This window comes from Tupaia chinensis, unplaced genomic scaffold (assembly GCF_000334495.1).
Source record: "Tupaia chinensis unplaced genomic scaffold, TupChi_1.0 Scaffold000101_1, whole genome shotgun sequence".
NCBI classification, from domain to species: Eukaryota; Metazoa; Chordata; class Mammalia; order Scandentia; family Tupaiidae; genus Tupaia; species Tupaia belangeri.
Genome location: NW_006159565.1, coordinates 5,165,483 through 5,192,904, shown reverse-complemented (window position 1 = coordinate 5,192,904; position 27,422 = coordinate 5,165,483). Strand labels below are relative to the sequence as shown.

The 27,422-nt window shown below is 40.2% G+C and overlaps 1 protein-coding gene across 1 annotated transcript in view; it reads right to left on the bottom strand.

Annotated features, from left to right (window-relative positions):
* KIF16B (kinesin family member 16B) overlaps window positions 1–27,422 on the bottom strand; it is a gene marked incomplete at its 5' end in the record, with an annotated part of 299,847 nt that overhangs the window by 38,680 nt on the left and 233,745 nt on the right. Inside the window, 1 exon segment of the mRNA XM_027770001.1 lies at window positions 3,212–3,295. Coding sequence (XP_027625802.1) covers window positions 3,212–3,295 — 84 coding nt within the window.

Below are 27,422 nucleotides of genomic sequence, written 5' to 3'. Positions count from 1 at the left end.
CACATGGCTGACCATGGTTCCAGTCACAGACCAGGAGGCTTGAAACTCAACACTGGGCACGTGTGCGGTATGTGCTCGAAATCCTAAGAAGAGAATGAAGGAGAGGGACTGAGGTGTAGCCAAACTTTATATGTATTAGCTAATGCAGATGTGTATTAGTGGAATCCATTTTTTCTACATGTGTTTATATACTTACATTATTCCTCCAAGTACAGGAATTTAAATGCATACTCTCAGAGAGAAAGAAATGTCTCATTTATCTTAGCATTCTATGAGGGTACTTTACAAACTTTTTGGGAAAGTATAAGTTTATATTAGTGCAAAATAATTACAAAGTCCATGCAAGACTTTTTTTTTAGTACACATTTGCCATGAACTTTTTGAAGAACTCTCATATTATTGGATTGTCAGAAAAGTCATGACACATTTTTACACAGAAAAATGTGTTCAATGGGGCTTCGAAAGTTTATGGGAAATGAAACTAAATTACTAAAATACAAGTTAATTTTGATGCACAATATTTTGAAATCCATAAATAGTTTTTTGGTAATTATACACATTTTCCATGAACTTTTTTGCATAGAAAAAATATGTCATGCCTTTTCTGACAACCCAGTAGGAATTATATGAATGCTTTGTAGGGAGTAGCTGGTCTAGCTGGTGGCTGGATCCCACATGGCCAACTATGCAGTTTGAGTCCTGGATGTGGTGGCTTGAAAAACACGCTAAGCGCATATCCATTAGCACATGGGCATGATGAGTGTGTATGTATGCCCAAAATCTCAAGAGGAGAATGGAGACAAGACTGCAATGTGGCCAAACCCCCTGTGGGGTGCTTTCTCACTTTCTCTATCTATTTCTCTATCTCTCTGGTGAACATATGTGCCCTATCACAAACACAAAAAAGAAAAAAAAATGTTTATTGGGTTAAATCAGATAGAAAGTTCAGAGAAAACAACTATACTGGTTTTCACATGAAAATACACTGAACTGAGCGGTGACTTCAAATATTAGAAGATCAAAAGAAAAGTCAAAATAGTCGCAGGATATTAATGCAAGTATCTCACATTAATTTTCCATTAAAGTGGCTCCTTGAAAAGAAGTTAATGTTCTAAGATTTAACAGTTAACATTAGGTGAAATGCATGCGATTTCTAATGTAACTACCCATTTCCTCGAAGCATGGAACACACATTATGAAGGTCACAGATAAAGACAGGCAATGGAACAGAGCCTTGCAGAGGCAGAGAAAGGAGCGTAAAACTCTGTCAACAGTGGATGGCACAGGAAGGCTAGGTGATGAAGTAGGAGATGCTGAAGAAACAAACATGGATTCCATCTGAAAGTACCAAGAATGACAGAGTACCCTAAACTCTGTTCTGACTCTGGAAGTTAGAACAGAAAACCAAGGGTCAGCAAATGCCACACTCATGAATGAAATGCCCTGCACAAAGAGTGCCCATTCTGTTGGGGTAGTACTGGGCACAGGAGTGTAATCAGAGCCTTGAGTAGTGAAGGATGGCAGCAATATATTTTGTTAGTATATAGAAACAAGTTTATAAACCATCATTCTCCATGTTTCCACCAAAGACAAGTCTAGATAACTGAGGAAAGGAAGGGTTAAGTAAAGAAAACTATCACTAATTCCATTACATTTGAATTGCTTTCAGTGATACAATCAAACCTTTAAGAAAATCTGATCGGGTTCGCTTGCCACAATAATCTCTTCCTTGCAGGCAAGTTCTTCAATTGGGTATTAGGTTCATGCCATCATTGGATGAATCTTAGAAGCTTGCAATGATAACCTGTTCAAAAACTCAAGTCTTAATATCAGTAGTTCCCAGACCTCTTCAAACGTGTTCAACGGGCTTCAAAAGGTTTATGGAAAACGGAACTAAAATAACTAACTAAAGTACAAGTTCATTTTGGTGCACAAATATTTTGAAATCCACACATAGTTTTTATTATTAATTATATACATTTTCCATGAACTTTTTAAAGACCCCCCCCCAATATAATTCCAGATTCTGACCCAAATACTGATAAGCATGGTCATATCTGAAACTCATCATCCCCTGGAGCAGTTCTATATTGAGGATGTCAAAACTCTAAAACATTCCTTATGGAAAACAATTTCCTAGTCTTCAATTTCTCCATACCCTCCATTTCTCTTCATTTGCTGTCACCAGAACATCCAGTCTCTCAGTATTTCCCTGCTCCTTGGTTCTCTAGCCTTACGTGGACTCCAGGAACAGTCATTTTTACCTGGCTATCACTAGGAGAGAGTAATATATAATTTTTATGTAGCATTTCACAACTCACCCAAAGTACTATTGGCCTTTTCTTAATGGATTTCATTTTTGATAGGTCAGATTATTATTCCTCTTAAACAAGTAGCAAAGGGAACTTTGAGAGACCACTGAAAATTTGTTAACACAGATTGTAGGGAGCTGTTTATACTTTGGTCCCTTGTCTGACTCAGTGGCTCACAATGGCAAAACTGTGGCTAACAACCAGGGGCTACACTTGACTACATACTGTGCTTTGCACTGTTCTCAAAAACAACTGTTTTACGCCTTGGCCCAAGCTTCAACAGCATCAGATTCTAACCAAATAAACAACTGTATCCCCAAAAGAAACACAAGCTAGTTAAAGCAGTTAACAATGTGCACTGGCAATGAGGCAGCCAGAAAACCAGCAGTTGTGTTAAACCAGAGTTCTACATGTAGATGGCCTGGAAGATTAAGTTAAAATAAGTCACATGAAACTTAACCACGACTAAAATAGGTATGCATCTTTTTGCTTCCAATTATCTTGAAAAAGCAACAAAGATGAAATACTATAAATCTTTGGTTAATTAATTCCAAGTTTTTTGCAGCAAGCTTTGTACCCTCATCCTGTATTACATACCATCTGTCTATGGTGAATATTTAGTTCTCACTCGCATACTGCTTCCTAACCCTTAGAATAAATTGTGTGTTCTTAAAAATCAGGGGGAAAAAAAAATTCCGCTAGACCAGAGGGGAATGAGGACTTGTATTTCAGACAGACTGATACCCTCACACCCCAAGCTACTGCTGCCAACTCCTGTGATCATGAAGCAGCACCTTCACGCTCATGAACACATCCGATAGTGTTTAATTTACCAGGAACTGGTAAATCGGACAGCAAGTTTTCTACACACAGAGGGAAACAAACTTTCATTCAGTTACCTCTAAGTGACTTCGCCTCTCGGCGATCACACGTTCATCCTTGTTTCCAAATAGTTTCTTTGGAGGAAATTCAAGGGCAGCAAGCTGAAATACAGGTTTTTAAAGAAATGCATTAATATCACACCTGTGAACTTTGGATAATTATTCATCTATTATGTGAGATCTTCATTAGGGAGTGAAAGAAAGGATGAAAATTTAAAAGTGGTGGGTCCTGTCTTGCTCTGCCACTAACTAACATGGTGGCCCTGAGTCAGAAGGCCCAGGGGTCACGTGAGAAGACAGGACAATAGGAACTGTAAAAAGGGTAGACCTGATTCTCAATATTGTCTCAGATGACATGTCAGACTCTGCTAGAGTGTTTAATAATGTGTGTGTGTGTGTGTGTGAATGTATGTATGTATTTATATATATTTGTGGCCAGAGACACATATGCTTGCCAAAGACAGCAGAGAGACGAAGCACCCACCCCCCACTGGGCATGGTCATGCCATAATCTCTTCTTCTCTATTTCTCCATCCTGTCAAGATTTTGGGCATACACACATAAGTAACTGGTATATTTTTCAAGCCACTGGGGCTAGGACTCAAAACTGTGTGGTCAGCCGTGTAGTATCCAGCTCCCCCAATCATCGGGCCACAGGGCTGACCTACAATTTTTGTTTCTAAAATGTTCGTTTGTGGGACTGACCGACAGGTGGCGTGGTGGTTAAGGTGGCTGGACTCCCACATGACTGACCATGGTTCAGCCCATGGATCAGTGAGGAAGAAAGCCCATGGCAGCTTTCTTCCTCACTTTCCTTCTCTCTCTGTCTCTCTCTGGTCAACTTCAAGAAAATAAATAAATAAAATAATGACAATGACTAAAATTAAATAATTCTTTAAAAGATATGTTAGCCTGTTCTCCTTTTAGTTCCCTTCTTTTCTAGAACTCAATTTTTTGTGTGTGTGTTGAGATAATTCGAAAATTCAACCTACACATTCCCCAAACACTTTGCAAAATAACACTTCCATTATTGCTAAGTCTCTCTAGACATTCTAGGTGGCCTTTTTGTTGTAGTCAATACTGCAAATGAAGGGCTGCCTATGTGAAAAGACTTCCCTTTGAATGTTTTCACCTCGTTCAGAAATAAAGGTTCAGAATGTTTTTAACCTGGTTTTAGAATTCAGTAGTAATTTTTCTTATGCTTTTCTTCTGGGAGGTATAAAAATCATAACAATAAGATAATAAGTCTTATTACAGATTGCCAGGCCAAAAAAAAAAAAGAGAAAGAAAAAAAAAGACTCAATAATCTGGCAAGAACCTGATCAAGCAGTGTTGCTTTGGCTGAATGAATGCTAAGCAGCAATAATTGCTGCTGTTGGTGGAATTCTTCACTATTTCCTCCCTTTCTCACCTTGTCAGGTCCATTCAAATCGAATGTCAGGTCCATTCAAATCGAAGTCAACAAAGCATTATCGAGAAAAAAAATAAGTATTTCCCTCACAATATAGGGTATAATATGTCACAAAATTCCCATTTTATACCTATGCAAATTACTAAGTTGATTTATATTTATACTACCACAGTGGGAGTCAAAAATTAAGGGCTAGCATCTATCTACATAATAATTTAAAATCATAGTATTACAGTATAAGATGTACAAAAAGTGCACATATCATTAGGGGATAAACTGATGCATTTTCAAAATCTGAGCGTGCTGTAGAACCAGCAGTCAGATCAAGAAACAGAACACTGCTGGCACCCGAGGACCCATGTGCGCTTTTTGGATTTGGTCGTTGGAAAAGTCATGATGTGTTTTTGGCATAGAAAAATACATCATGACTTTTCTGATGACTCAATAATTTTCTCCACATTAGTGACTGACCTCTAGTAGCATAGTTCGGTTTTTCCTATTTTGAACATCATGTAAATGTTCACACACAGTGAATTTTCTCGCATCTGCTTCCTTTCATTCAACATTATGTTTGTGATACACATCCGTGGTGTCAAGTGTGGAAACAGTTTGCTCATTTTCAGTGCAGTATATTATTCCAATGTGACAATTCTGCAATCTACTTGTTCATTTTCTTGTAACTGGGCTTTTTGTTTGATTCCAGTTTGGGGCTATTAGGAATTGTACTGCTATGAACATGTTCCAGTAGAGGAGGTTTTTTTGCTATAGGGCACGTGCGCTCACCAGACAGAGAGACAGAAAGCGAGAAATCACCCCCCAGGGGGGATGGCCATGCTGCAATCCCTTCTTCTCCATTCTCCTCTCGGGATCTTGGGCACGCATGCACACTTGCCTGGTGTGAGTTTAAGCCACTGGGTCCAGGACCCGAACCATGGTCGACTACATGGGAGTCCAGTGACATAGCCATTACACCAACTGCTGGTCCCTCCAGTAGGTCTTCTGATAGACACAAGGATGCATTTCTGTTAGTCATACTCTCCAGACTAAAGATGCTGGGCCATGCAGTGTGTATGCATTCACCTGAATGTGAAACTGTCCAACAGTTTTCCAAAGTGGTTGCACTAACTGACACTCCCATCAAAAGTGATCGAGAGATCTGGTTTCTCCAGAGCCTCACCATACTTGGTTTTATGATCTTTTCCTTCTTAGCATTTCTGATGGTTATGTAGTCATTTATATTGCGGTTCACATTTGTATTTGTCTCATGACTAAGGATGTTCAACCTCTTTCCACGTGCTCATTGACCATCTGGTTAGTCATTTTCCACACAGTGTCTGTTCAAGTCTTTTGCCTTTTAATAAATTAGTTGTCTATTTCTTAATAAGAGTAATTCTCCCTTTCTCATTCATTCATTTGTTCATTCATTCATTCATTCCATGAGACAGAGAGAGAATGAAAAAGAAAACACAAGATAGACAGATAGGCAGGCACTTCCAGCATGTCCCAATCCACCCTTAGCCTCTGCCAGCCCAAGCTGTACACAGCCCAGGATGTGAACCTGGAACTCTCCATGTGGGTTCAGTTAGGTTAGCACTGTGCCACTGCCTGCCCCTCCCTTTTCATTTTCTTATAAAGCTTCTGAAGACTTTATAGTAGTCTTTTTTCAAAGTTAATTGACCCTGGACAGATGTTTGCTCCTTTCATACATTAGAATTTTCTTTTCCAAAGCAGAAAATCCTTGGAGTCACACCACTAGGTAGATATCCTCTTCCCCTTTCTTACCAGTGTTCCAATTTTGTGGCTGACATTCAACTTTAAAGGTAAAGTGAAAGACCATGGCACTGAGGGAAGAGACAGACTGGGTCTAATTCTCAGTTTGATCAACAACTAGTTAACTAGCTGCATGTCTCTGAGCCCTGTTGAAAACAAAAAAACAAACTGCTGAGAATTACACTAAATGTCACCAGGTTTCCATGAAGACTTAGTGCACAATGGTGACTGGATTTAGCTACATTTTGAGAGAGGCCTGGTGACTACAAAGAAATTAGCATGCCCACATTCCCCTGAGCCCTCCCCTCATCCACTTGACTAGTAACATAGTTTCAAGGAGTTCAGGCTTTTCTGGAACCTGGCCTTGTTGGCACAAGCATGCTTCCCACATGTGGCAGCTCAGAGAAGACAGGTACACCAAAGCGTGTCTTCTGGACTGCACCTGGCCTTGATTTCATCTTGTAAAAATGTGTGTGTCCCCCACGCCTGCAATGAGGTGGCACGGAAAGATGGGCAAGCACGCTTTCACAGTTGGTGGTTTTGTCATGTTCTTATGAGGCTGACAGGGTGATGTAGTTTCTGTCAGGGGGAATTTATAGTCGCATTTACATGCTCGACCAGAAATGGTGTACATAAAGGAATTCAGCCGGCTAAGATGGCTGAGGAGCTAGTGTTCAGGTTTCTGTGTAGTCAACAGTGGTGCTCCTCCTCCAGACCCAGGTAGAGGCTAATGCTTTGTGCGATTCCAGCCTGTGAAGTAACCATGTGTAAATTCTGTGTAGCACTGCTGTTGATTGGAAGAGAAAAGGAAAATGTCAAGTTTCAGTGACTGTAAGTCTCAAATTACCTACTATATTGAACTGTCAAACTTTAGAGTTAAAGAAACACAGGTTCACGGGCCAGCAGGTGGTGTGGTGGTTAAGGCACTGGATTCCCTTATGGCAGACCACAGTTCAAGTCCTGGATCTCGCAGCTTGAAAATCACACTGGTATGCATTCATGCCCAAAATCCCAACAGGAGAACTGAGAAGGGACTGGAGCATGGTCATCCCTCCTGGGTGGTGATTTCTCACTTTCCCTCTCTCTGTCTCTCTGGTGAGTGCATGCACCCTATGACAAAAAACTTAAAAAAAAAAAAAAAAAAAAAAGGAAAACAAAAAAGTTTGTGGTGCTCCTCCTCCAGACCCAGGTAGAGGCTAATGCTTTGTGCGATTCCAGCCTGTGAAGTAACCATGTGTAAATTCTGTGTAGCACTGCTGTTGATTGGAAGAGAAAAGGAAAATGTCAAGTTTCAGTGACTGTAAGTCTCAAATTACCTACTATATTGAACTGTCAAACTTTAGAGTTAAAGAAACACAGGTTCACGGGCCAGCAGGTGGTGTGGTGGTTAAGGCACTGGATTCCCTTATGGCAGACCACAGTTCAAGTCCTGGATCTCGCAGCTTGAAAATCACACTGGTATGCATTCATGCCCAAAATCCCAACAGGAGAACTGAGAAGGGACTGGAGCATGGTCATCCCTCCTGGGTGGTGATTTCTCACTTTCCCTCTCTCTGTCTCTCTGGTGAGTGCATGCACCCTATGACAAAAAACTTAAAAAAAAAAAAAAAAAAAAGGAAGAAACACAGGTTCAGAGTTGAGTGAATTGAAAAAATTCAATGCCATGGGATGCCAAAGTCAAGCAAAGGAATTGGTATGACTCTAGGTTTTTGCCACAATCCTTAAAGGACATCAAAACTGCAGTGTACGGAAGAGGCCATTATGAATTCTTCAGGGATTCTGGTATAAAGATGGAAGGAAGTAACTCCTTTTTACGTTGATTAAACCAGCAACATGAATGTCTAGATCCTAGGCAGGGACCATCAACTCCAACAAGAGGGGTCAACAGAACCTCACAAAGGAGGTTGTAAGGATCTGTCCTCCAACAAGGGAATGGGAAAAACAGGGGTTAGTAATGCAGGGCAGAAAGGCAGGAGGGAGGATGGACCTGGGGTTAAGCTTCTCAGAAGCCCACCCTGGGAAACAGATTAGTTAGCAACTATCACCAATCTCCTCTCTACATAAAAGAAAATAAAATAAAAAAGAAAGAAAAAGAAAAACGGTTAGCCTTACTCATAGTTAGAGTCTTAGGGGGAGGAAGAAAAAGAACAGGAGCAGAAGCTCCAGTATGATTCATGATAGAAATGAGAGCTGTGTGCCCACATCTTGCAAGGGAGTCTGGGACATGAGCTCAGCAAAGTGGAAGGCCCAGGTGACGATGCAAAGTATAAAAAGTAAATAATGCCTCTATTAAAATAATTATGCTCACATCAGAAACAGCTTTCCAAATGCAGCTCTAGTGAATCTCTTCCCCCTGACAGAGCAAAAAACGACCTCCATTTCTTCTGTTTAGAGAATCTCAACAGTGCTGTCTATATAGCTAGCTATAAGCTCAGGCTGAAAGAGATGAAAATTGCCAAGTTTTATGTTAAAAACTGTTGAATATAAGCAATTTTATCCAGTTAAAACTAGGTGAAACTGTTTAAAACTTTGACATTTTCAAGTGGCTGCTAAGGTCACAAAAATTTCCATCAGTTTGTATCATCTGACAAGTGAAAATACTTTGGGTAAATTGCTGATTTGTTGTATCCAAACCAACTCATTTCAAAAGAATATTTTTCAGGTTGTGAAAGTTTATTTTTAAGTCAGAGAGAGAAAAAGAAACACAGTACCCCTAACAGGGTCATGACACTGAGGTCTACCCTTGATTAGCCAGTCTTGGACCATTGGTTAAGCTTGTGCCAGGTTTCTCAGGGAGGTCTCCTGGCTTGAATTAGCAACCTTCCCATGTGTAATTGCCTTGCAGAGTGTCCCATTTCTCTGTGGTGCCACTGTCTGGACCCCACATGAATATTTTTCTTAGAACATTCAAATAAAAAACTGTAAGCATCTTGTGTTAATATTTTAAAAATTATATATATGTAGTATGTATTTATATGTGTGTGTGTGTGTGTATACACATATACCAAGGAGTTGGGATAATAGGACAGTTGCTGCCATAGAATATGTCACTGTCATACTCCTAAGGCCATCTTCCAGAAAGAAAAAGACCATCATCTTTATTGTGTTGACTTCCTCAGATCAAATCACGAGTCCCTGAAAAATGGGGCAGTGGAGGAATACCCTGAGGCCTGAGGCTGATCTGTTGTGTAACTGGAATGGAGTGAAGGAAAGCAGGGACAGGAATTACTGTTTCATTCCTGAAATAATACATTGCATAGTAAAAAACCCTGAAGTAATACACTGTATAGTAAAAACCCTTACTACAGTTTAGGGTAGAGAAGAGGTCTGAACTTTCTCTTTTCATAATAGCAAAGCCATTGCCTCATTTGTTTTAAAATACAACAGCTAAAGCAACCCTCTGCAGATTTCATTTTTGAATTGTGAATTATTTAGACTGCCTAAGTAGTTTTAAAAATGGACAATTTACCAAGATCAAAAGAGCTGCCACTAGCCAGGACAAATAATTGTGCCTGGAGGACCAAAGGCAACAAAACAAAGCAAAACACCCTTTCCATCTTGCTAAAAGTGCTGCTGTCTGAAATATAACATTTTCAGTAAATGAAGAGTATGACAGAGGGGCCAGGGGGTGATGCACTGGTGATGCGATTGGACCTACATGGCAAGGTCCCAGGTTCATGTTACCGGGCCTGTTCATATACACAGGGGGTGTATCATGTGCCTGTGATCCTGGCTTTGTTAAGTTAGGGTGGACTGTGGTATGAAGCCCTGGCTAGGGGTGTTGCCTCTCTCTCTCTGTTTCTCTCTCATAGAAGAAATAAATACACTTAAAAAAATAAAGTATGACAGGTTCAGCGAGGAGGTAATTCTGAAGTGTTCCTGATACCTCCACTTATGTCCCACATACATTGTTTGTTTGTTTGTTGGGTTTCTCATGTTAAATCGGAAATGTAAAGATTGGTAATGTTAACTGAAAATTTTCATCTCATCAAGTACTTTCTACATTTTTTTATTAAAAAAAATTCACAGGGCATATGTGCTTGTTAGATAGAGTGTCAGAGAGAGTGAACATGCACAAAATCACCCCATGGGGCATGGCTGTGCTGCAATTCTTTCTCCATTTCTCCCTCTTATTGAGATTTTGGGCATGCACGCACATGTACTCAGCATGTTTTTTAAGCCACCAGTTCTGGGCAGTTGGCCATGTGGGATCCAGCCACCTTAACCACTATGCTACTGGATGAACCCACATTCATTTTTACAATGTAATATTTCTAAAGTAAATTTCATTTTCATGGAAGAGTGCTATCAGGAACAGCGAATGACAATCTGAAGGTGGAGAGTCTTCTTTGATATCCTTTGTAACCTCTGACAAAGGAAATAGAGTGTGTTATATTCCAAAAAATTAAAGTTTCTAAAGTTCTATACTGCTCACAGCAACTAAATTCTATGGAACTCAAATGAGTATTTCCGATTTATATGAAAACGTTCAAGATACTTGGGATTCTGTAATGAGAGCAAAAGATTTCACTTTCTCTAAGACTTCATTTTCCTCAAGTGTGAACATAATCAGTTCCCCATATAGCATCTGTGGAGAGGTTCTCAGATTGAAAAGTGTCCTGGCAGCAAAAATAATCTTTCTACAAACCATAAAAACTGATGGAACAGTTCTGGTTAAAGATGGAGGAACAAAAGCTTTACTTAATCTCCTCACCTTCTTTAAGAGAACCAAAAACATCAAAAAAGAATAAAAAGTAAAAGAAAACCTGTCTGCAAATGGGAGCTGCCAAAGCTTAAAATCAATAGGAATGAGCCACAGTGGCATGTGCTGCTAAGACACTGTGCTCTGTGTACTGGGAACACACAGGAGGCCCAGGTTCAATTCCTGCTCCAACCTAAAGATCAGGAATGGTGATGTGAATTTATGATGCCAGGAACTTGGGAGGCTGAGTTGAGAGGATCATGAGTTGGAGGCCATCCTGGGTGATATACAGTGAAACTCTGTCTGAAAGACCTGGGTGGGGTGGTCTGTGCCTTAGTCCCATTGGGAAGGCTGAACTAGGAGGATGACGACTATGGTAAGACCCTATCTTTTAAGAGAGAGAGAGTGAGAGAGAGCGAGCGAGAGAGAGCGAGCGAGAGGGAGAGAAAGAAAAGAAAAGAAAAGAAAAGAAAAGAAAAGAAAAGAAAAGAAAAGAAAAAAAAGAAAAAGAAAAAGAAAATTACCACCAGGCAGCACCCAGAGAAAGCACTGTATAGAGGGGACATGACAAGGGGAAGTTGAGGGCTGGGCACAGTCTCCCTCATCTCACCATACTTCCTGGACGTCTGGCACCACAAGCCATTGATCCAAGTGGGAATCGAAGTGCCCCAGATTGTGACATTCTGGGATTAAAGAAAATAAATCCAGAGACAAGAAAAAGATAGGGGATTCCCACATCAAGGAAAAAGGTGGGCAGTTGTTGCGAGAGGTCTATGTCTCCAGCAGTAAAGGGAGAAAAAGTCAGAAAGTAGGCATTAGGCTTCACTTCCCAGAGCCACTGATTCCAGTCTCCATGAGCAACAGAAAACAAAAGAAGCTATATGTCAGAATAAAGGAAAAATTTCAAAATATCTGCCCTCTCTGTCCCCAAAATGCAATGGTGTTTCCCACAACAATTAGTTCCCCTTACTCAAAAAGGAAAACAATTGAATCAAAACCAGAGCTAGGAATTTATAGGGTGGGAGCAGTGGTGTTAAATGAAACGTATGCAAAAGGTAGATGAAGAACATATACATAAGAATGTTGCCCAGTTAATCAGGAATTCAGACACCCAATTATTCAGAGTTACATATCAACCACAAAAATCATCTCTTACAAAAATGTCAGAAGTAAGTAATAATACAGGCTGAAAGAAGAGAAAATAAGGGTAAGAAAAAAAAGTGATCCAGCTCTCAGAGAAATGGGACAGGGAATAGACAAGATGAGCCTGAAGACTTCTGGATTGCCAGAGGAAGAACATGCTTAGAAACACAAAACCAAAATAATGGGGGCATCTCAAAGTGAGGCAGAGGGTAGTGAGGCTGTTAGGCATTAGGGGAGCCATAGAGAATGCTGACAAAAGGGGTTATGTAAAACCAGCCAGTTGAGTCCTGCTTTTTGAAAACTTACATCTCCCTTTTCACTAACCCTTGCCCTTCTAGGCCAAACTATTACAGACCTCCCCAGAGGACACACAAAATAATAATCAGAGTTACAGTCCAGGGCCTGTTAATTTCTTAATTCTGGAATCAGATATATCTAAGTCTGATGAAAAGCCCACCTAGGACTGGTGGAAACTATGAGATAAGACCAAAATACATGGCAAAGGGCCAAAGGGCACCCATATCATAAACCTAAATGATATAAGAACTCCTGTGGCTTGATGCATCTTGAAGCTGCACCAAGTACTGCCCCCAGACCTCAAAGCCCTGGGTGACTAGTACGTGAAAAATGAATTTAGGAGACATAAGACCTTTTGGTTCTGACATGGCCCAGCATTTCTTGCAGGAATGGGAGGCGTATGCAGCAGTATTATGGCAATAAGTTAATGAAAACAGACAAAATTCAACTTAAAAAGCACATTTTGGCACCTCCCTCCCAGAAGAAAAACTGAATGACTTCCATGATGAACCAACTGGACAGTTACAAGAGGTGATGCAAGGAGCCACTGAACCCAATAGGCAATTGAGTGTTGCTAAATCTACAAAATCAAACTTTTAGTCTATACAATAATGCTCAATAAAACAAAACACAAAGAATTCTTGTGACCATTAATCACTATTTGTAAAAACTGTAAAAACACCCATGTGAGTAGGAGACAGGAACCCTAAAAGTATAGTTAGGGTATACATCCAAAAGGGAATCACAAAATGGCTAAATTTTAAGATGGAGACATAACGGCTACTGGGGTAGCAGCACAAGAAACAGATTGCAGCAGTGATTCTGACTGACCTAAAACAAAGGCTATTTTCCTGGTACCACCACATTTCAGGAAGAAGATAATGGTCTTTTATGGCCCAAGGCTTTTCCTGATCTTTGTATCCACTCCAAAATTAGGAAAAATAACTGGACCCATCTAGCATGTGAACCCCATCATAAGGGAATGTATGCACAAATCTCTCCTGAGAATAGGTCCAATAAAGTCTCTATCTCTAACCAAGATAAAAACCCCTGCCTACGTGTCTCATTGGCAATCCATTCAGGACCCATTCTCTGCTTGGGAACTCTGCTCTTCCTTCTCTCTCCTAATAAACTTCACTTGCTATCCCCTTTCTGTGTCCCTGTCTCTAATTCTTCATGAGTATGAGACAAAGAATCAGGTTTATTGCTGTTCCTGCATTGGGTATTGGGTCTACGCACTCCAATTTCCTACATCAAAAGGACTATAAGCATCAATTGAAATAGTTTTTAATAGACAAAGTAGGAACAATTAAAAAAACCCAGAAAATTATTAGCATATAACTAAAAATACAATGATGCAATAAATGATTGATAAATAAATGAATGGGGGTGAACTGACAAATCTCCCATGCAGAAAATTTCTATTGTGTTTCACTCTCACAGAAGTGAAGTCTTATCTCTGTACCCTTAAAATTTGTACTATGCACAGCGACTTCTTCCTAAGGAGTATAGTATAGAAAAGGAGGGAAAGGAATAATCTTACAGTGGAGAAACTTCAGCCAGGTGATCAAGGTCAGTATCAACAGTGACAAGACATACTGACAGAATGTAAGGTTGATATGATACCATGATAATGACATTTTCTTCTCTGTGGTCTCCTTCTCCCAAACCCATAACCCCAGACTAAATCATGAGATGGTATCCGACAAATCCCAATTGGAAACATTCTTTAAAATACCTGATCAGTATTCTTCAAAAGTTTCAAGGTCAATGAAAACAAGAAATGGATAAGAAACTGTCATAAACAAGAGAAGCCTAAGGAGACATAATGACTCATGTAACTTGGTATCCTGGATGGAATTCTGTAACACACATTAGGTAAAAACTTAGGAAATGTGAATGAAGCACAGACTTCAAAACAATAGCAACATATCAATATTGTTTAACTAGTTATGACAAATGTATTATACTAATTTAAGATGGTAATAATAAGAGAAACTAGATATGGTATTTGGGAATCCTATTATTTTTCTATGAATCTAGAACTATTCTAAAATTGGACTCTTGGGTTTTGATCCTACATGTAAGAAGCTTGGAAGTTGTCCTTTTGATCTTCACAATAAGAAAAAAAGCTGAACAAAACTGAAAATCAATGAATGACTCTTCCTAGATCCAGTTCAGAAGTGAGGTCACAGGACCTCACTTCCTTACTGCCTTAAAACTTGAGAGGCGGGAGAGTGGGTACAGAGAATGCTCACTTACCTGGCACAGAAGCCTGCTGCTAAAGCCAGTTATTAGTAGGAAAACTTTATACTGCAATCCAGGAATTCTTAGAAGCTCAGTATAGGCTAGTATGAATGTTTAAAATGTCAAAGGGAGGGGCCAGCAAGTGGTGTGATGGTCAAGGCACTGGACTCCTACATGGCCAAGTGTGGTTCAAGTCTCGGACCTGGAGGCTTAAAATTCACACTGGGCCCATGTGCTTGTATGCCCAAAATCCCACGAGGAGGGTGGAAGAGGGGATTGCAGCATGGCCAGTCCCCATTGGGGGGGTGGATTTCTCTCTCTCTCTCTGGAGAGTACATGTGCCCTATAGCAGAAATCTCTTAAGAAAGGAAAATGTCAAGGAAAGTCAGTCTTGGGGAGGGTCTCTACACTTCTGTGAGTTTTACCTTCGGGTGCCCCACCAGGTTTTTTAATGTGATGATTAGAAAAAAATCCCATGGGCATCTGGCAGGGGAAGAAAAAAATAACCATTGTGAAATAGTCCCAGAGCTCTCTGTTCTGCTTAACAAGGTTTGCCCTCAGTGAAAACTGTTTACTAGAACCTAAGCACTTTGGATTTTACCAGTGCCTAACTGACCTAGCACAAGTAAAACACCTCACTCAGGCTCTCTGAAAGACCAAGACCTGATGTGGGACTACAGAACACTTCCCCTCTCACTGTGCCTTACCATGGCACCAACAGGGCTGCTGTATAACAGGCAGATACAGCTAAAAGAACTCCAAGTCTCAGACCTTGCATTTTTCTGTGAACTTTAGTTTCCTCCTTTGTAGAGTTGAGAAAATAATATAAAATGAAATATACTATGCTAAGGGAAAGAAAATGTGACTCAAGAAGTTTATACCAAAGTGTCTTTCAAGCATATAGGTCACAGACAGATGCTCCCATACAGACAAAAATTCAGGTAAAGCATACTGAGGTCCATCTTTCAGAAACACATTGGATGACCAAAACTATCCAATTAAGAGACGGCACAAAACAAGGTAACACCTGACGAATGAAAAAAACCATGGCAAAGCATATTCTGCCTCTATTTAAACTCATAGCTAAGAGAAAAGAATGCATAATTTATATATGAAAGAATGTGAATGTTATATATCTGGATGAAACATAAAAATCAGTAATAAAACTTCAATGGGCAGGTGAGAGTCAATAAAGTTCATCTTATCTCACTTAGAAGAGTCAAGTGCTATAAGATTGAAACATATCACTTGAAAGCTAATGACTTTAACATTTTACTACTTAATTATAATCTAATTTGTTAAAGTTACATGTATTAGGTCATTGGGAAAGTCATGAATTTTTCCGCATTTTTCTATGCAAAAATGTGTCATGACTTTCCCAGTGACCCAATATTTTAGAAGGCTTAACACAACTCAAGATGGAGAAACCTTAATTTGAAGCTCAGCAATGTCTTCAGTTTCCTTTTATTTTCTTTCACTTTTGCTAAATTCAAGTAAATTAAGTTTAATGTATGTACTTTAAAATAGCATATCCAGAATGAATGCAATGTTTTAAACTTATTTCACTGTTTTGTCTTATTCTTCTTTCTCTCATCTTAATATCTTTTTATAAATCTAATATCCATCCTTGTATCTGGGCCTCATTTAGATACTTAAAGTAATGTATTACATATTAAATGGTAACATTAATTATATTCAGAGAGTGAATTTGGACAATCTGTTGCTTTCTTCTTGAGTTTTCTTGTGTTATGTGAAATTTTTATAAATGAGCATGCATCATTTTTATAGAATCAATAAAAAGTGGTTATTCTTTTTACAAATTTAATAGAAGAGTTAAATTAACACCATATGTCTTTTTCTTTTAATAACTTGAGATTTGGGGCAATCAGATTTTAAGTCACAGATCAGCAAATAGCTGGTTGTATAATCTTGAGTAATGTATAGAACTTCTCTAGTTCCTTCTTTCATCATCCGTTAAAATGAAAAAAATCAAACTAAGATGTTTAAGTTCTCTTTCAGTTCTGAAATTCTATAACTCCAGTGCTGATGATTAGAATCTCTCTGCTCTAAGTTCGAAGTAGCACTTTAGATACCATGGAGATATTTTACTGTTATCTTGACTGTATTGCTTTTGAGGAATGTACATTACCTTCCGGTAAAATCTTCATAGCATTCTTATTTGAAGTAAGGCTCAGATATGTAGAGAGAAAATGGAGCCCCAAATAATAAGGAAACATGTTATTTTCAAGAAGTTATAGAAAAAAAGGACAGACGGGAATGCAGTATTTATGAGAAAAGCCCTTAAAATGGCATCTTTTCCTGCTATAGCCATTATCTTTATACCAGGAGTGGGAAATGATGCAAAGACATTTGAGCTCTTATGGGAAAATTGTATATTAGAGTTAAAAATGATGACTGAGGTCAAATAAATTGGATATTTGTGGGAGATATGATAGGCGTAGAGAATGCTGGAAGAAAGTTTAACAGCAGCCCTATGGCCTACTTGGTATAATTATAAAATTTGATTATGCAGAGTAAGACACAAGAAACAAACAAATGAGGATTAAAACAGCATATTTCTTTGACTTAAGAGAAACATAATGACAAGCTTATTCTTTAAGTCAGTAAATAAAGCATATTCTAAAGACAGAACAGCTAAAATAAAAGCCACCAAAAAACCAAAATGGATAATTTTGAGGTCTACTGATTTCCAGTGAAATTTGTCTTTCCCCCTTTGGTATGTGGAGAGTCAAAAAACCCTAAGCAAGTAGCTTTACTTTGGATGTTCAATCAAAATATCTCTAAAATTTTAGGTTGAAAAATTTATCTATATGAAAAAGTAAGAATAGACAATGAGAAATTACTTAAGATTAACATCGCCATTTTATACAGTTCTAAGTTTATTTACTTATCTCTTCTGTGAGTGAGAAGGAAACACATGTACACACATAGAGATGTCATCCCCATCAGGGTCTTCGCACCACTGTCCACCCCCAGTCTTAACCAGTCCTGGACCATAGGAACGCATGCCTAGTGTACTCAGGGAGGTCTCTGGATAGGAACCTAGAACTTTCCTATGTGAGTCAGCCTTGAGACTGCTGTGTTTTACCGTGTGCCATTATCTGGCCCCAGCCATTTTTAAAAATTATCGATATCTGTGAATCCCAGGTTTGGAAAAATGAAAGAACTGAGTATCATTCAAATGTTTATTACTTTAGCTAGCTACCTTCATATTGAAAATATAATTCTCGGGACCAGTAGTTAGCATAATGGCTATGTCGCTGGACTCCCACGTAGTCAACTGTGGTTCAAGTCCTGGACCCGGTGGCTTAAAATTCATGCCGGGTGCATTTGCGTGTGTGCCCAAGATCCCAAGAGGAGAATGGAGGAGAAGGGATTGCGGCGTGGCCATCCTCCCTGGGGGGTGATTTCTCGCTTTCTGTCTGTCTGTGTCTGTCTGGTGAGATGGTCACGCCGCAATCCCTTCTCCTCCATTCTCCTCTCGGGATCTTGGGCACGCACGCACACGCGCCCGGCGTGAGATTTAAGCCACCGGGTCCGAGACGCGAACCACGGTCGACTACGTGGGAGTCCAGCGACATAGCCATTACGCTAACTGCTGGTTCCCCGATACTATAATATTTCTTAATGATCCCACTCAGAGTGAAATTTTCACCTACAAGTTGGTTTTTCTCTTTCTGAGTCCTAGGGCCCATTTTCTTCTAAAAGCTATCAAGCTCAAATCTTGTCTTCAAAGTTTATTATATTATAATAACATAGGTTGGCCAGTCTACCGCCATTAAGAAGACAAATGAAAAGTAATGGAAAAGTTCACTTTTATTAAAACCTCTCTCTCTCGGCCAAGTTCACTTTTTAGGTTAGCCAGACTCGATATTAAGTCCAGGTGGTCTTGGAGGAAACAGACAGCAAAGGGTTTGATAAATGGCATCATTATTACTTGGGATATAAATAATGGCATCCCTACAATGTAGAGAAGAAATTAAAATGAGTAATAAAAAATCTTGCCTATCTTTTATGGTTTTTTAACAATTAAGCAGCTGGATTATAAATCACTGAAAGAAAACTGAGAACTATTAAAATCGCAGAGTCTTTGCTAATAAAAAAAAACACTTGACTTTTGTTAACACCTGATAAAAGCGTACTTTATTGGCATTCCTCATTTTCTAGTCATTTTCCTTACTCATGCGTTGCTTAGCTACCTAACTAGTACTCAATTTTTAAAGATTAGAGGGAAAAATTCATCCAACATGGCACTCTAATTGGTCAAATGAGCTGTAGCCCATCTTTTGCAAGTTTACCCATCCACATGATTAACTGGTGGCTTTTGAAACATCTGCACCCTGCAGGTTTGTGGTTGTAAATTTCAGCCCATTCTGGCTTTTGAGAAATGCAAATAATGAAAGCTCATCAAAAGGCTGCCATAATTCTCACAGTTGACTAGATGGAAGCATTTCTGACTACTCAAAATTAATAGCAGTTCCCAAGGCCTTATAAGAACAGCTGTCACTGAGAAATATACTCACAACAAATAAGCAATTCTCTTCCCAGTTTGATTTGTTAGAGGCATAAGGCAGCAACCCTTCGGAACCACCTAGATGGATTACGAAGGGAGCAAGGAGCTACCTTTAGCCCTCTGGTAGGGTAACTCGAGCCCATACTACACACTAGTTATGTGTATCTTCTCTGTGCTTGCCCCAGAGCTCAGCATATACCAGACCCTCATGAAGTATCTGTTGAATGGAGGAGGGCAAAAGTTTTGCTGGTGGCCTCAGTGGAGCAGTTAGTGATTATAATTAGGTTATATCCCTAACAGGAGCTGCTGTCCTGTTGTTGCTGAAGTGCTAAAATATAAGAGTCATACAAGGTATAAAATCATACTTGGAAATGTAACTAAAACTGCACTGACTTCCAGTTATATTTGGTATAAGTCTCACTCAGCTTTGCAAAGCCAGTGTCAATTTCATTCAGACATAAGCTAGTGAAAATATATTCGAGGACATTCATGTATGCCGCACCAATGTTTGAAAGTGAGAAATACTTCAGATCTGTGAATATTAAATTTTGCATTTTTAAGGATAAATATGCAGTTGAACTAACTGAAATGCCTGTATTTTTCATCTGTTACTGTGATGTTCATTGTCTCTTTCAGGGACTGAGAAATGACAGAAACCTGTCATTGTGATATGATTTAATAGAAAGAACACAATTTCTAGCTATCTAGTTAGCATCCATAGGGACTTGTTATGTGGCAGATTTTTTTTTTTTTTTATAAAGAATAGATTTTTCTTGGGGAACCAGCAGTTAGCATAATGGCTGTGTCGCTGGACTTCCACGTAGTCGACCGCAGTTCGTGTCCCGGACCCGGTGGCTTAAAACTCACGCTGGGCGCGTGTGCGTGCGTGCCCAAGATCCCGAGAGGAGAATGGAGGAGAAGGGATTGCGGCGTGACCATCCCCCCTGGGGGGTGATTTCTCGCTTTCTGTCTCTATGTCTCTCTCTGTCTGTCTGGCGAGCGCACGCGCCCTACAGTGAAAATCTCTCCAAAAAAAAAAAATAGATTTTTCTTATCTTTGGTCTCATCTGGAGCACTTTACAAACTTCCCCTTTTTTGAGAGATTTCTGCTATATGGTTCATCTTTCTCTGGAGAGAGCGAGAGAGAGAGAGCTAGAGAGAGAGATTGAAAGCAAGAAATCACACCCCCACCCGCTAACTCCCCTCTCCCCTCCCTTCCCCCAGGAAATTGCCATGCCACAAGCTGCAATCTCTTCTCTTCTATTCTCCTCTTGGGATTTTGGGCACACCCACATCTATGTGCCAGGTTTGAGTTTCAAGCTGCCAATCCATGACTTGCCTCAAGGTCAGCCATGTGGGAGTTCAACACCTTAAACCACTAGGCTACCTGCTGGCCCCAAACTTCCCTTTCTAGAGCAAACATGATCATGGAGAGGAAGGCTCAAAGAACATGGGAACAGAAATCAGGAGACATTAACCTTGCCCCCATCCCTAAGTCTTGGTGTGATGTTGAGTAAAACTCTCTTTAGGTATTTGATTCATTTCTAAAAGGAAAAACCAGTGTTTTCAGGTGTTAAGTCCCCTTGGGCCACTGACATTTGTGATGTGCAAATGATTCCGAGCTCATACTACAGTTTCCTTGCTTGCTGCAGACAAAGTGTGAAACAAGTCGAGGTCATTGGAAATCGAAGAGACAAAAATCAAGATTTTTGCTTCATTGTCCAGATTTAAACTAGTCTGTCATTAATTCTGACACAATTATTTGTCATTGGAAATCACTTTTTAGATCTGGGGATCTATACCACTGAAAGATCAGCTAATGCCCAAGAGGCATGCCAAAGTGAGGACAGGTAATGTCTCAATAGCTGTGCTTCAGAAAGCATCATTTGGGGCTTTTTTTTTTTTGCGGCCCCCCCCCCCCCCATGCATACTCTTGGGACTCACATCAGAAACAGAATTTCCTAGTTAGGGACCTGGGCCTACATTTTCTGGGAATGCTTCCCAGGTAATTCGGATGATCTTTGCTTCTCTACTCCTTATTTTTTTTCTTTTTTTTGGGGGGGAGAGGTTTTTGCTACAGAGCGCGTGCACTCGCCAGACAGAGAGAGACAGAGAGACAGAAAGCGAGAAATCACCCCCCACAGAGGATGGCCATGCCGCAATCCCTTCTCCTCCATTCTCCTCTTGGGTTCTTAGGCACGCACACACATACGCCCAGTATGAGTTTAAGCCACCGGGTCCAGGAGTCTAATCGTTGTCGACTACATGGGAGTCCAGCGACATAGCCATTACACTAAGTGCTGGTCCCTCTACCCACTGTTGAGAGCTGTGATTTGCATACTGTTTACCTCCCAGGTGGAGAGAGTGATGTGATATAAACCACACGGTGAGATACCTGGGTTTCTGATAACATGCCAGGTCAGGGAGCTGGTGGCATTCTATTTTTGCCTACATCACTGTTTGCTATTTAAAAATTCAAGGAGGCTGAGAGCTTGGTACAGCCGAATTTATCCATGGCTTACTGGATGCTCCCTGTGGATATGCTTGGTAGCGTTATAATTTGGGTGGTGAGCAGATTTGCAAATTTTATATTGAATTTGGAATGCTTGTTATAAAACTGTTTAGAATGCACTTCAACGATCGATGCAAAATAGCCGTCCGAGAGAAATACAAGGCCAGTAGTGAGTTCCTCTTCTTTCTTTGGTGCTGCTTTGGGGAAATTACTTGGAAAATATAGAAGGTGAGAAACGGCTCTATCAGCACAAACTGAAAGTCCATATCCAAATGAAATGACTTCTTGCCTAATTGCTTTCTTTCCTTCCAGGAGCATTTACAGGGCACCTGGAGAATGACAGATGTGAGACCGGACAATCTTCCATTTTCATTCAAAGGCCATCAAGGTGCTTTCTTCCCTCAGCTTTGTAGGGAGAAGGGAACCCCCTTAGGAATGTGGCTGCTCCAGGATGACCATGTGTGACACTCAGGGACTCTCACAAGTCAATGATTTTTTTCTGTGAACTCGTAAGTTAGTTATGATGGAGATGGGTGCCACAGCCCGTCCCATGGAACTTACACTCTCACCATGCACAAACATCAAAATTCCCTTAACTTGTTTTGACTGTACATTTTAATATATAAAATGCCCTATTTGCAATGATTCATTCTCTTGCCTCTAGGCAGACCGACATAAATCTACTTCAGAATCAGTAAGTAAGAATGTTATAAGAAGACCTCAATGACCAATTCCAGTATTTAATTGCTCTCACTGTAAAATGACTCTCTTGATCAGTAAGGTATCTGGTTTAGTCTGTTTGGGCTGCTAAAACAAAAAAACCTTAGACTGGGTAACTTATAAGTAACAGATCTTCTGCTCAGAGTTCTGGAGCCTGGGAAGTTTAAGATTAAGGCAAAAGCAGATTTGGTGTCTAGTGAGATGTTGTGCTACCTTGTGTCCTTACATGGCTGACGATGGGGACAGCCTCCCTCAGGCCTCTTTTTTGTTTCTTTGCTTTTTAAATCATGATAGAGCACACATGTACATGCACATGAATGACTCATGCCTTCCCCTGCACCCCCCTCCTCCCACAACAGGGTCTCTTCACACCATGATTCCCTTTCCCCAGCCTTCCTGCTAGTCAGGATATTGGGCACACACACGTGTTTGGTGTGCTTTCAGGCTAACCCAAGGATCCAAATCCATGGTTGACCAACTTGCCTCTGATGCTGCTGTTCAGCTTGCTACTGACTGTGCCACTAGGCTGAGCCCCTCGGGGCTCTCTGATAAGGGCACTAACCCCATTCATGAAGGGTACACCCTCCTGACCTAGTCACCTCCCAAAGGCTTCACCTCTTAATACCAACAAATTGATGGTTAAGTCTCAAGACATGAATTTTGGGGACCACATATTCCCTAGCAGTACTCTGTAGGCTCTAAAGGAGGAATCCTTGTTAAATGTACTAAAATAATGTCCTTTTAAAAAATCAAACAGAGGTTTTTGACCCTCTTCGAGGCAGTAGCTCTCTCAGTAACCCTTGGACCCTCTGGCCCCACGTCACACTACCTTATTAAATATATTCAGAGCCCACTAGATCAGTCATTCAAAAACCGAGGGAGATCACTAGGTCTTCACTATTCATTCTAATGACTAAAAAGAATACGTGGCTTAAAAGGGTTTTTTTTTTTTTCAGGTTTTTTTTTTTTTTTTTTTTTTGGCCATAGGGTACATATGGTCCCAAGAGAAAGACTGGTATATATGCTCCCAAGAGAAAGACAAAGACAAAAAAAGTGGGGGAAGTGAGAAATCACCTCCCTGGGTAAGAGTATAGGGATGGTCACACGACAATCCCTTCTCTGGGGATCATGGGCACACATGAAGACAAAGACACACCTGATATAATTTCCAAACTACACTTAAGTGGGGCCAGCCCTGTGGGAGTCCAATGCCTTAACCACCACGCCATCTGCTGGTCCTGTCTCAACTTCTCTATGACTTAGACTGTGATCTGGATCTGTAGGTAAACTTCCTAGACACTTAAATAGTAATTCTACCTCCTCAGAGACACAAAAGAAAACGCTTAATGGGGTTTTGTTTCTGAGAACATAACTTGACTGATAGTTATAAGACTTACATTGATTTTAGTAGCGTCAAAAATACACAGTTTTCATACAAAGAGCACGGCAGAAATGATTTGCATCATAAAATTTCAAAGACAGGCATGCTATCAAGCAGATGCTGCATAACACTTCATAGCTGCTTTCAATAACATGTTTTATCGGAGGCTCTCACAGTCTTTTACTAACTAGCTGTGACATTACTGTTTTACCGATGTGGAATTTGAAAACACAGGGTCTAATTTGATTAAGATTCCTTCAAGGTCAATGAAGGGGAGTGGAGAATGAACGCCAGAAGGAGCTATTATCTTGCATAATACATGTCAGTTTACCAAAGGACAAATTAATTCAAAACAAAAAGAGAAACCTATTTGGAACCCAGAAGAAACTGCTAAAATTAAGGAAAATTAATAAATACAAATAAAACAATTTTTAAAACTCTGAATAAAGCAGCAGCTCCAATGGGAAGAACTCAGCCCACAGTGAGCCTGAAAACAGAACAGACATAACACTCACACATGATCTACGATCACATGCAACTAATTTGTTCTTCAGTATTAGAGAGGACAAATAATTTCTTTTTTTTTATTATTCATAAGATTTGTCACTGTACAATAAAAAATAAACTAAATATTTCTTTGGTTTCTGTTTTTTTCCTGCACTTTCAACCTTCACTCCATGACTTTTATAGAACTTCTTATCCAAATTCTTTGTATTTTTTCCTTTTTTGGAGAGGTTTTTTCTATAGGACATGTGCGCTTGCCAGAAACACAGAGAGAGACAGAGAGACAGAAAGCGAGAAAGCACCTCCAGGGAGGATGGCCACACCGCAATCCCTTCTCCTCTCGGAATCTTGGGCACTCACGTACATGCACCCAGTGTGAGTTTAAGCCACCGGGTCCAGGACTCGAACCACAGTCAGCTAAATGGGATTTCAGCAACATAGCCATTACGCTAACTGCTGGTCCCAAATTCTTTATATTTTATTCAGAGACTTATCTTATACCCAGTATCACCAGCTGCGAGAGAGAGAGAAAGTGAGAAAGCAAGCCACCAGGTCCAGTCATATGGGAATCCAGCACCATTAACCACCATGCCACCTGCTGGCCCTTGCTACTAACTGTTTTAATTGGTTTACTACCAAGTATACAAAGTATCCCTGAGGGTTTATCAGTTGACCAACACATCATTTTCCTTAAGAAGACATTATATGGGACCAGCAGTTGGTGTAATGGCTATGTCGCTGGACTCTCATGGGGTTGACCACAGTTGGAGTCCCAAACCCAGTGGATTAAACTCGTGCCGGGTGCGTGTGCATGCGTGCCCAAGATGCAGAGAGGAGAATGGAGGACAAAGGTTTGCGGCGTAATCATCCTCCCTAGGGGGTGATTTCTCACTTTCTGTCTCTCTGTCTCTCTGTCTTTCTGGTGAGTGCATATGCCCTATAGCAAAAACCTTTCCAAAAAAAAAAAGACACTATATTCATTAAGCAAATGAATATGCAAACAGGGAGATTAGAACACAGCTGGAGAATGGTTAAGGAATTTTTAGAACCTTCCCAATAGGTTAAGGCCTTCAGGGCCCTGAACATCTCAACTCTATTATTTTCTCATCTTGGTTTCTTATAAATTAAGCCTTTAAGAATATTTGAGTGGTGGCTACATTGCTGGACTCCCACATAGCCAACTGCAGTTTAAGTCCTAGACCCAATGGCTTGAAATGCATGCCAAGTGCATGTGTGTGGATGCCCAAGACCCCAGGAGAAGAATGGAGAAGAAGGATTTGCAGAGTGGCCATCACCCCAGGGGGCGGTGATTTCTCACTTTCCCCCTCACTGTGTCTATCTCTTTCTCTCTCTCCAGTGAGCACATGTGCCCTAAGGCAAAAAAAAAAAAAACACAGAAAACTTCTAGGAAAAAAAAAAATAAAAGAATACTTGAGTAATTGCCAAACTTCTCAAAGAGAAACAGTTACACATGGGTCAGAACATGTGTATGCATGCTTGCACACACACATTTAAGGATATTCATAGAGAAGAAATCGTAATGGCAAAAATCTAAAAATTGCCAAAATGTTCATGAACAGGAGTCTGGGAACTTGAAAAGGTGATATGGTAACTTTTTCATCAGGCTGCACCGCTCATGTAAAAATAATCCCCCCTTGATAAACTGCTCCTGGACTGGGAACAACAGCTCTCTGGTGGGAAGCCATGGCTTTAGTCTTCCCCGAGTATGGTAATTGATAAGTTAGCATGCCCCTGGGTAGGGACTCTGGTAATTCTGCCTTGTGGGGCTGTTACAAGAACTACTGGCTCCTCTGTGGTATGCTAAGTCAGAACGGTTCTCATACCTATTCATGTGGGTCTTACTTTCATGTACCTAAGCTATCACCTGGGATAGGTGGGGCAAAGAAAAAAACCTCTTAGCCAGCCATGCAGACTGCTAGGAGGCTGCTAGGAGGCCTGCCACAAGCCTCTGTCCTGTCCCGCATCCTTCCCCCGTCCCACATCTTCCCCAGAGAGCCTGATGCTGAGCATGGGGTATGAGAATTACGTGAGTCTGAATACATAGATCCAAGAAGACCCCCCTGGTGGTCATTGCAAATGGTTACCTATGAGGGCTAGAAAAATTTTCATATTCTATATAGAAGGAGGGAGAGTCTATAAAAAGTTCATAAAAATGCATATAATGGGACCAGCAGTTAGCGTAATGGCTATGTCGGTGGACTCCCACGTAGTCGACTGCGGTTTGAGTCCCGTACCAGTGGCTTAAAACTCACGCCGGGCGCGTGTGCATGCGTGCCCAAGATCCCAAGAGGAGAATGGAGGAGAAGGGATTGCAGCATGACCATCCCCCCTGGGGGGTGATTTCTCGCTTTCTATCTGTCTGGCGAGCGCACGCGCCCTATAGCAAAAACCTCTCCAAAAAAAAAAAAAGAAAAAATGCATATAATGAAAAAACTATATGTGAATTACTATTTTTCCCCCACAAAATCAACTTCTACTTTAACTTCCAATTTTGACTAAGTTTTTGAAGTCCCCTCGCATATGGCTTTGTATAATGTCAAACTTTTATCATAAACACACACCTTATTATTTAGAAAAAAAAGATTACTGAAAGAAAGAAAAAAAAAGGATCTCCATAATGAAAGCTGTCCCCTTAAACTGTTTTAACAGTTTATTTCACATGAGTACATGGCTAAATTACAGAAGGAAATGTGAATGAATAAGATATCATCTTAGACAAAGTTCCAAAAGATTATAGAACTAAAATTACATGGTGAAAAAAGAGTCTCTCTTGGCAAACATATTACAAATTATGCATATTTTGAATTCCGGTATGCTTTTAAATATTTTTCCAGTGTGATAAAAAACCTGGAACCTTATATTACTAGGTAACTGTAATATGTATCATTTAAACAAGACACTATCATCAAACACTGTGTTACCCTTAGAATTAAGAGAGCAGAAATAATGAGCTCAATCAGGTGAAGGAGTAAGGCAAACAAGATGTG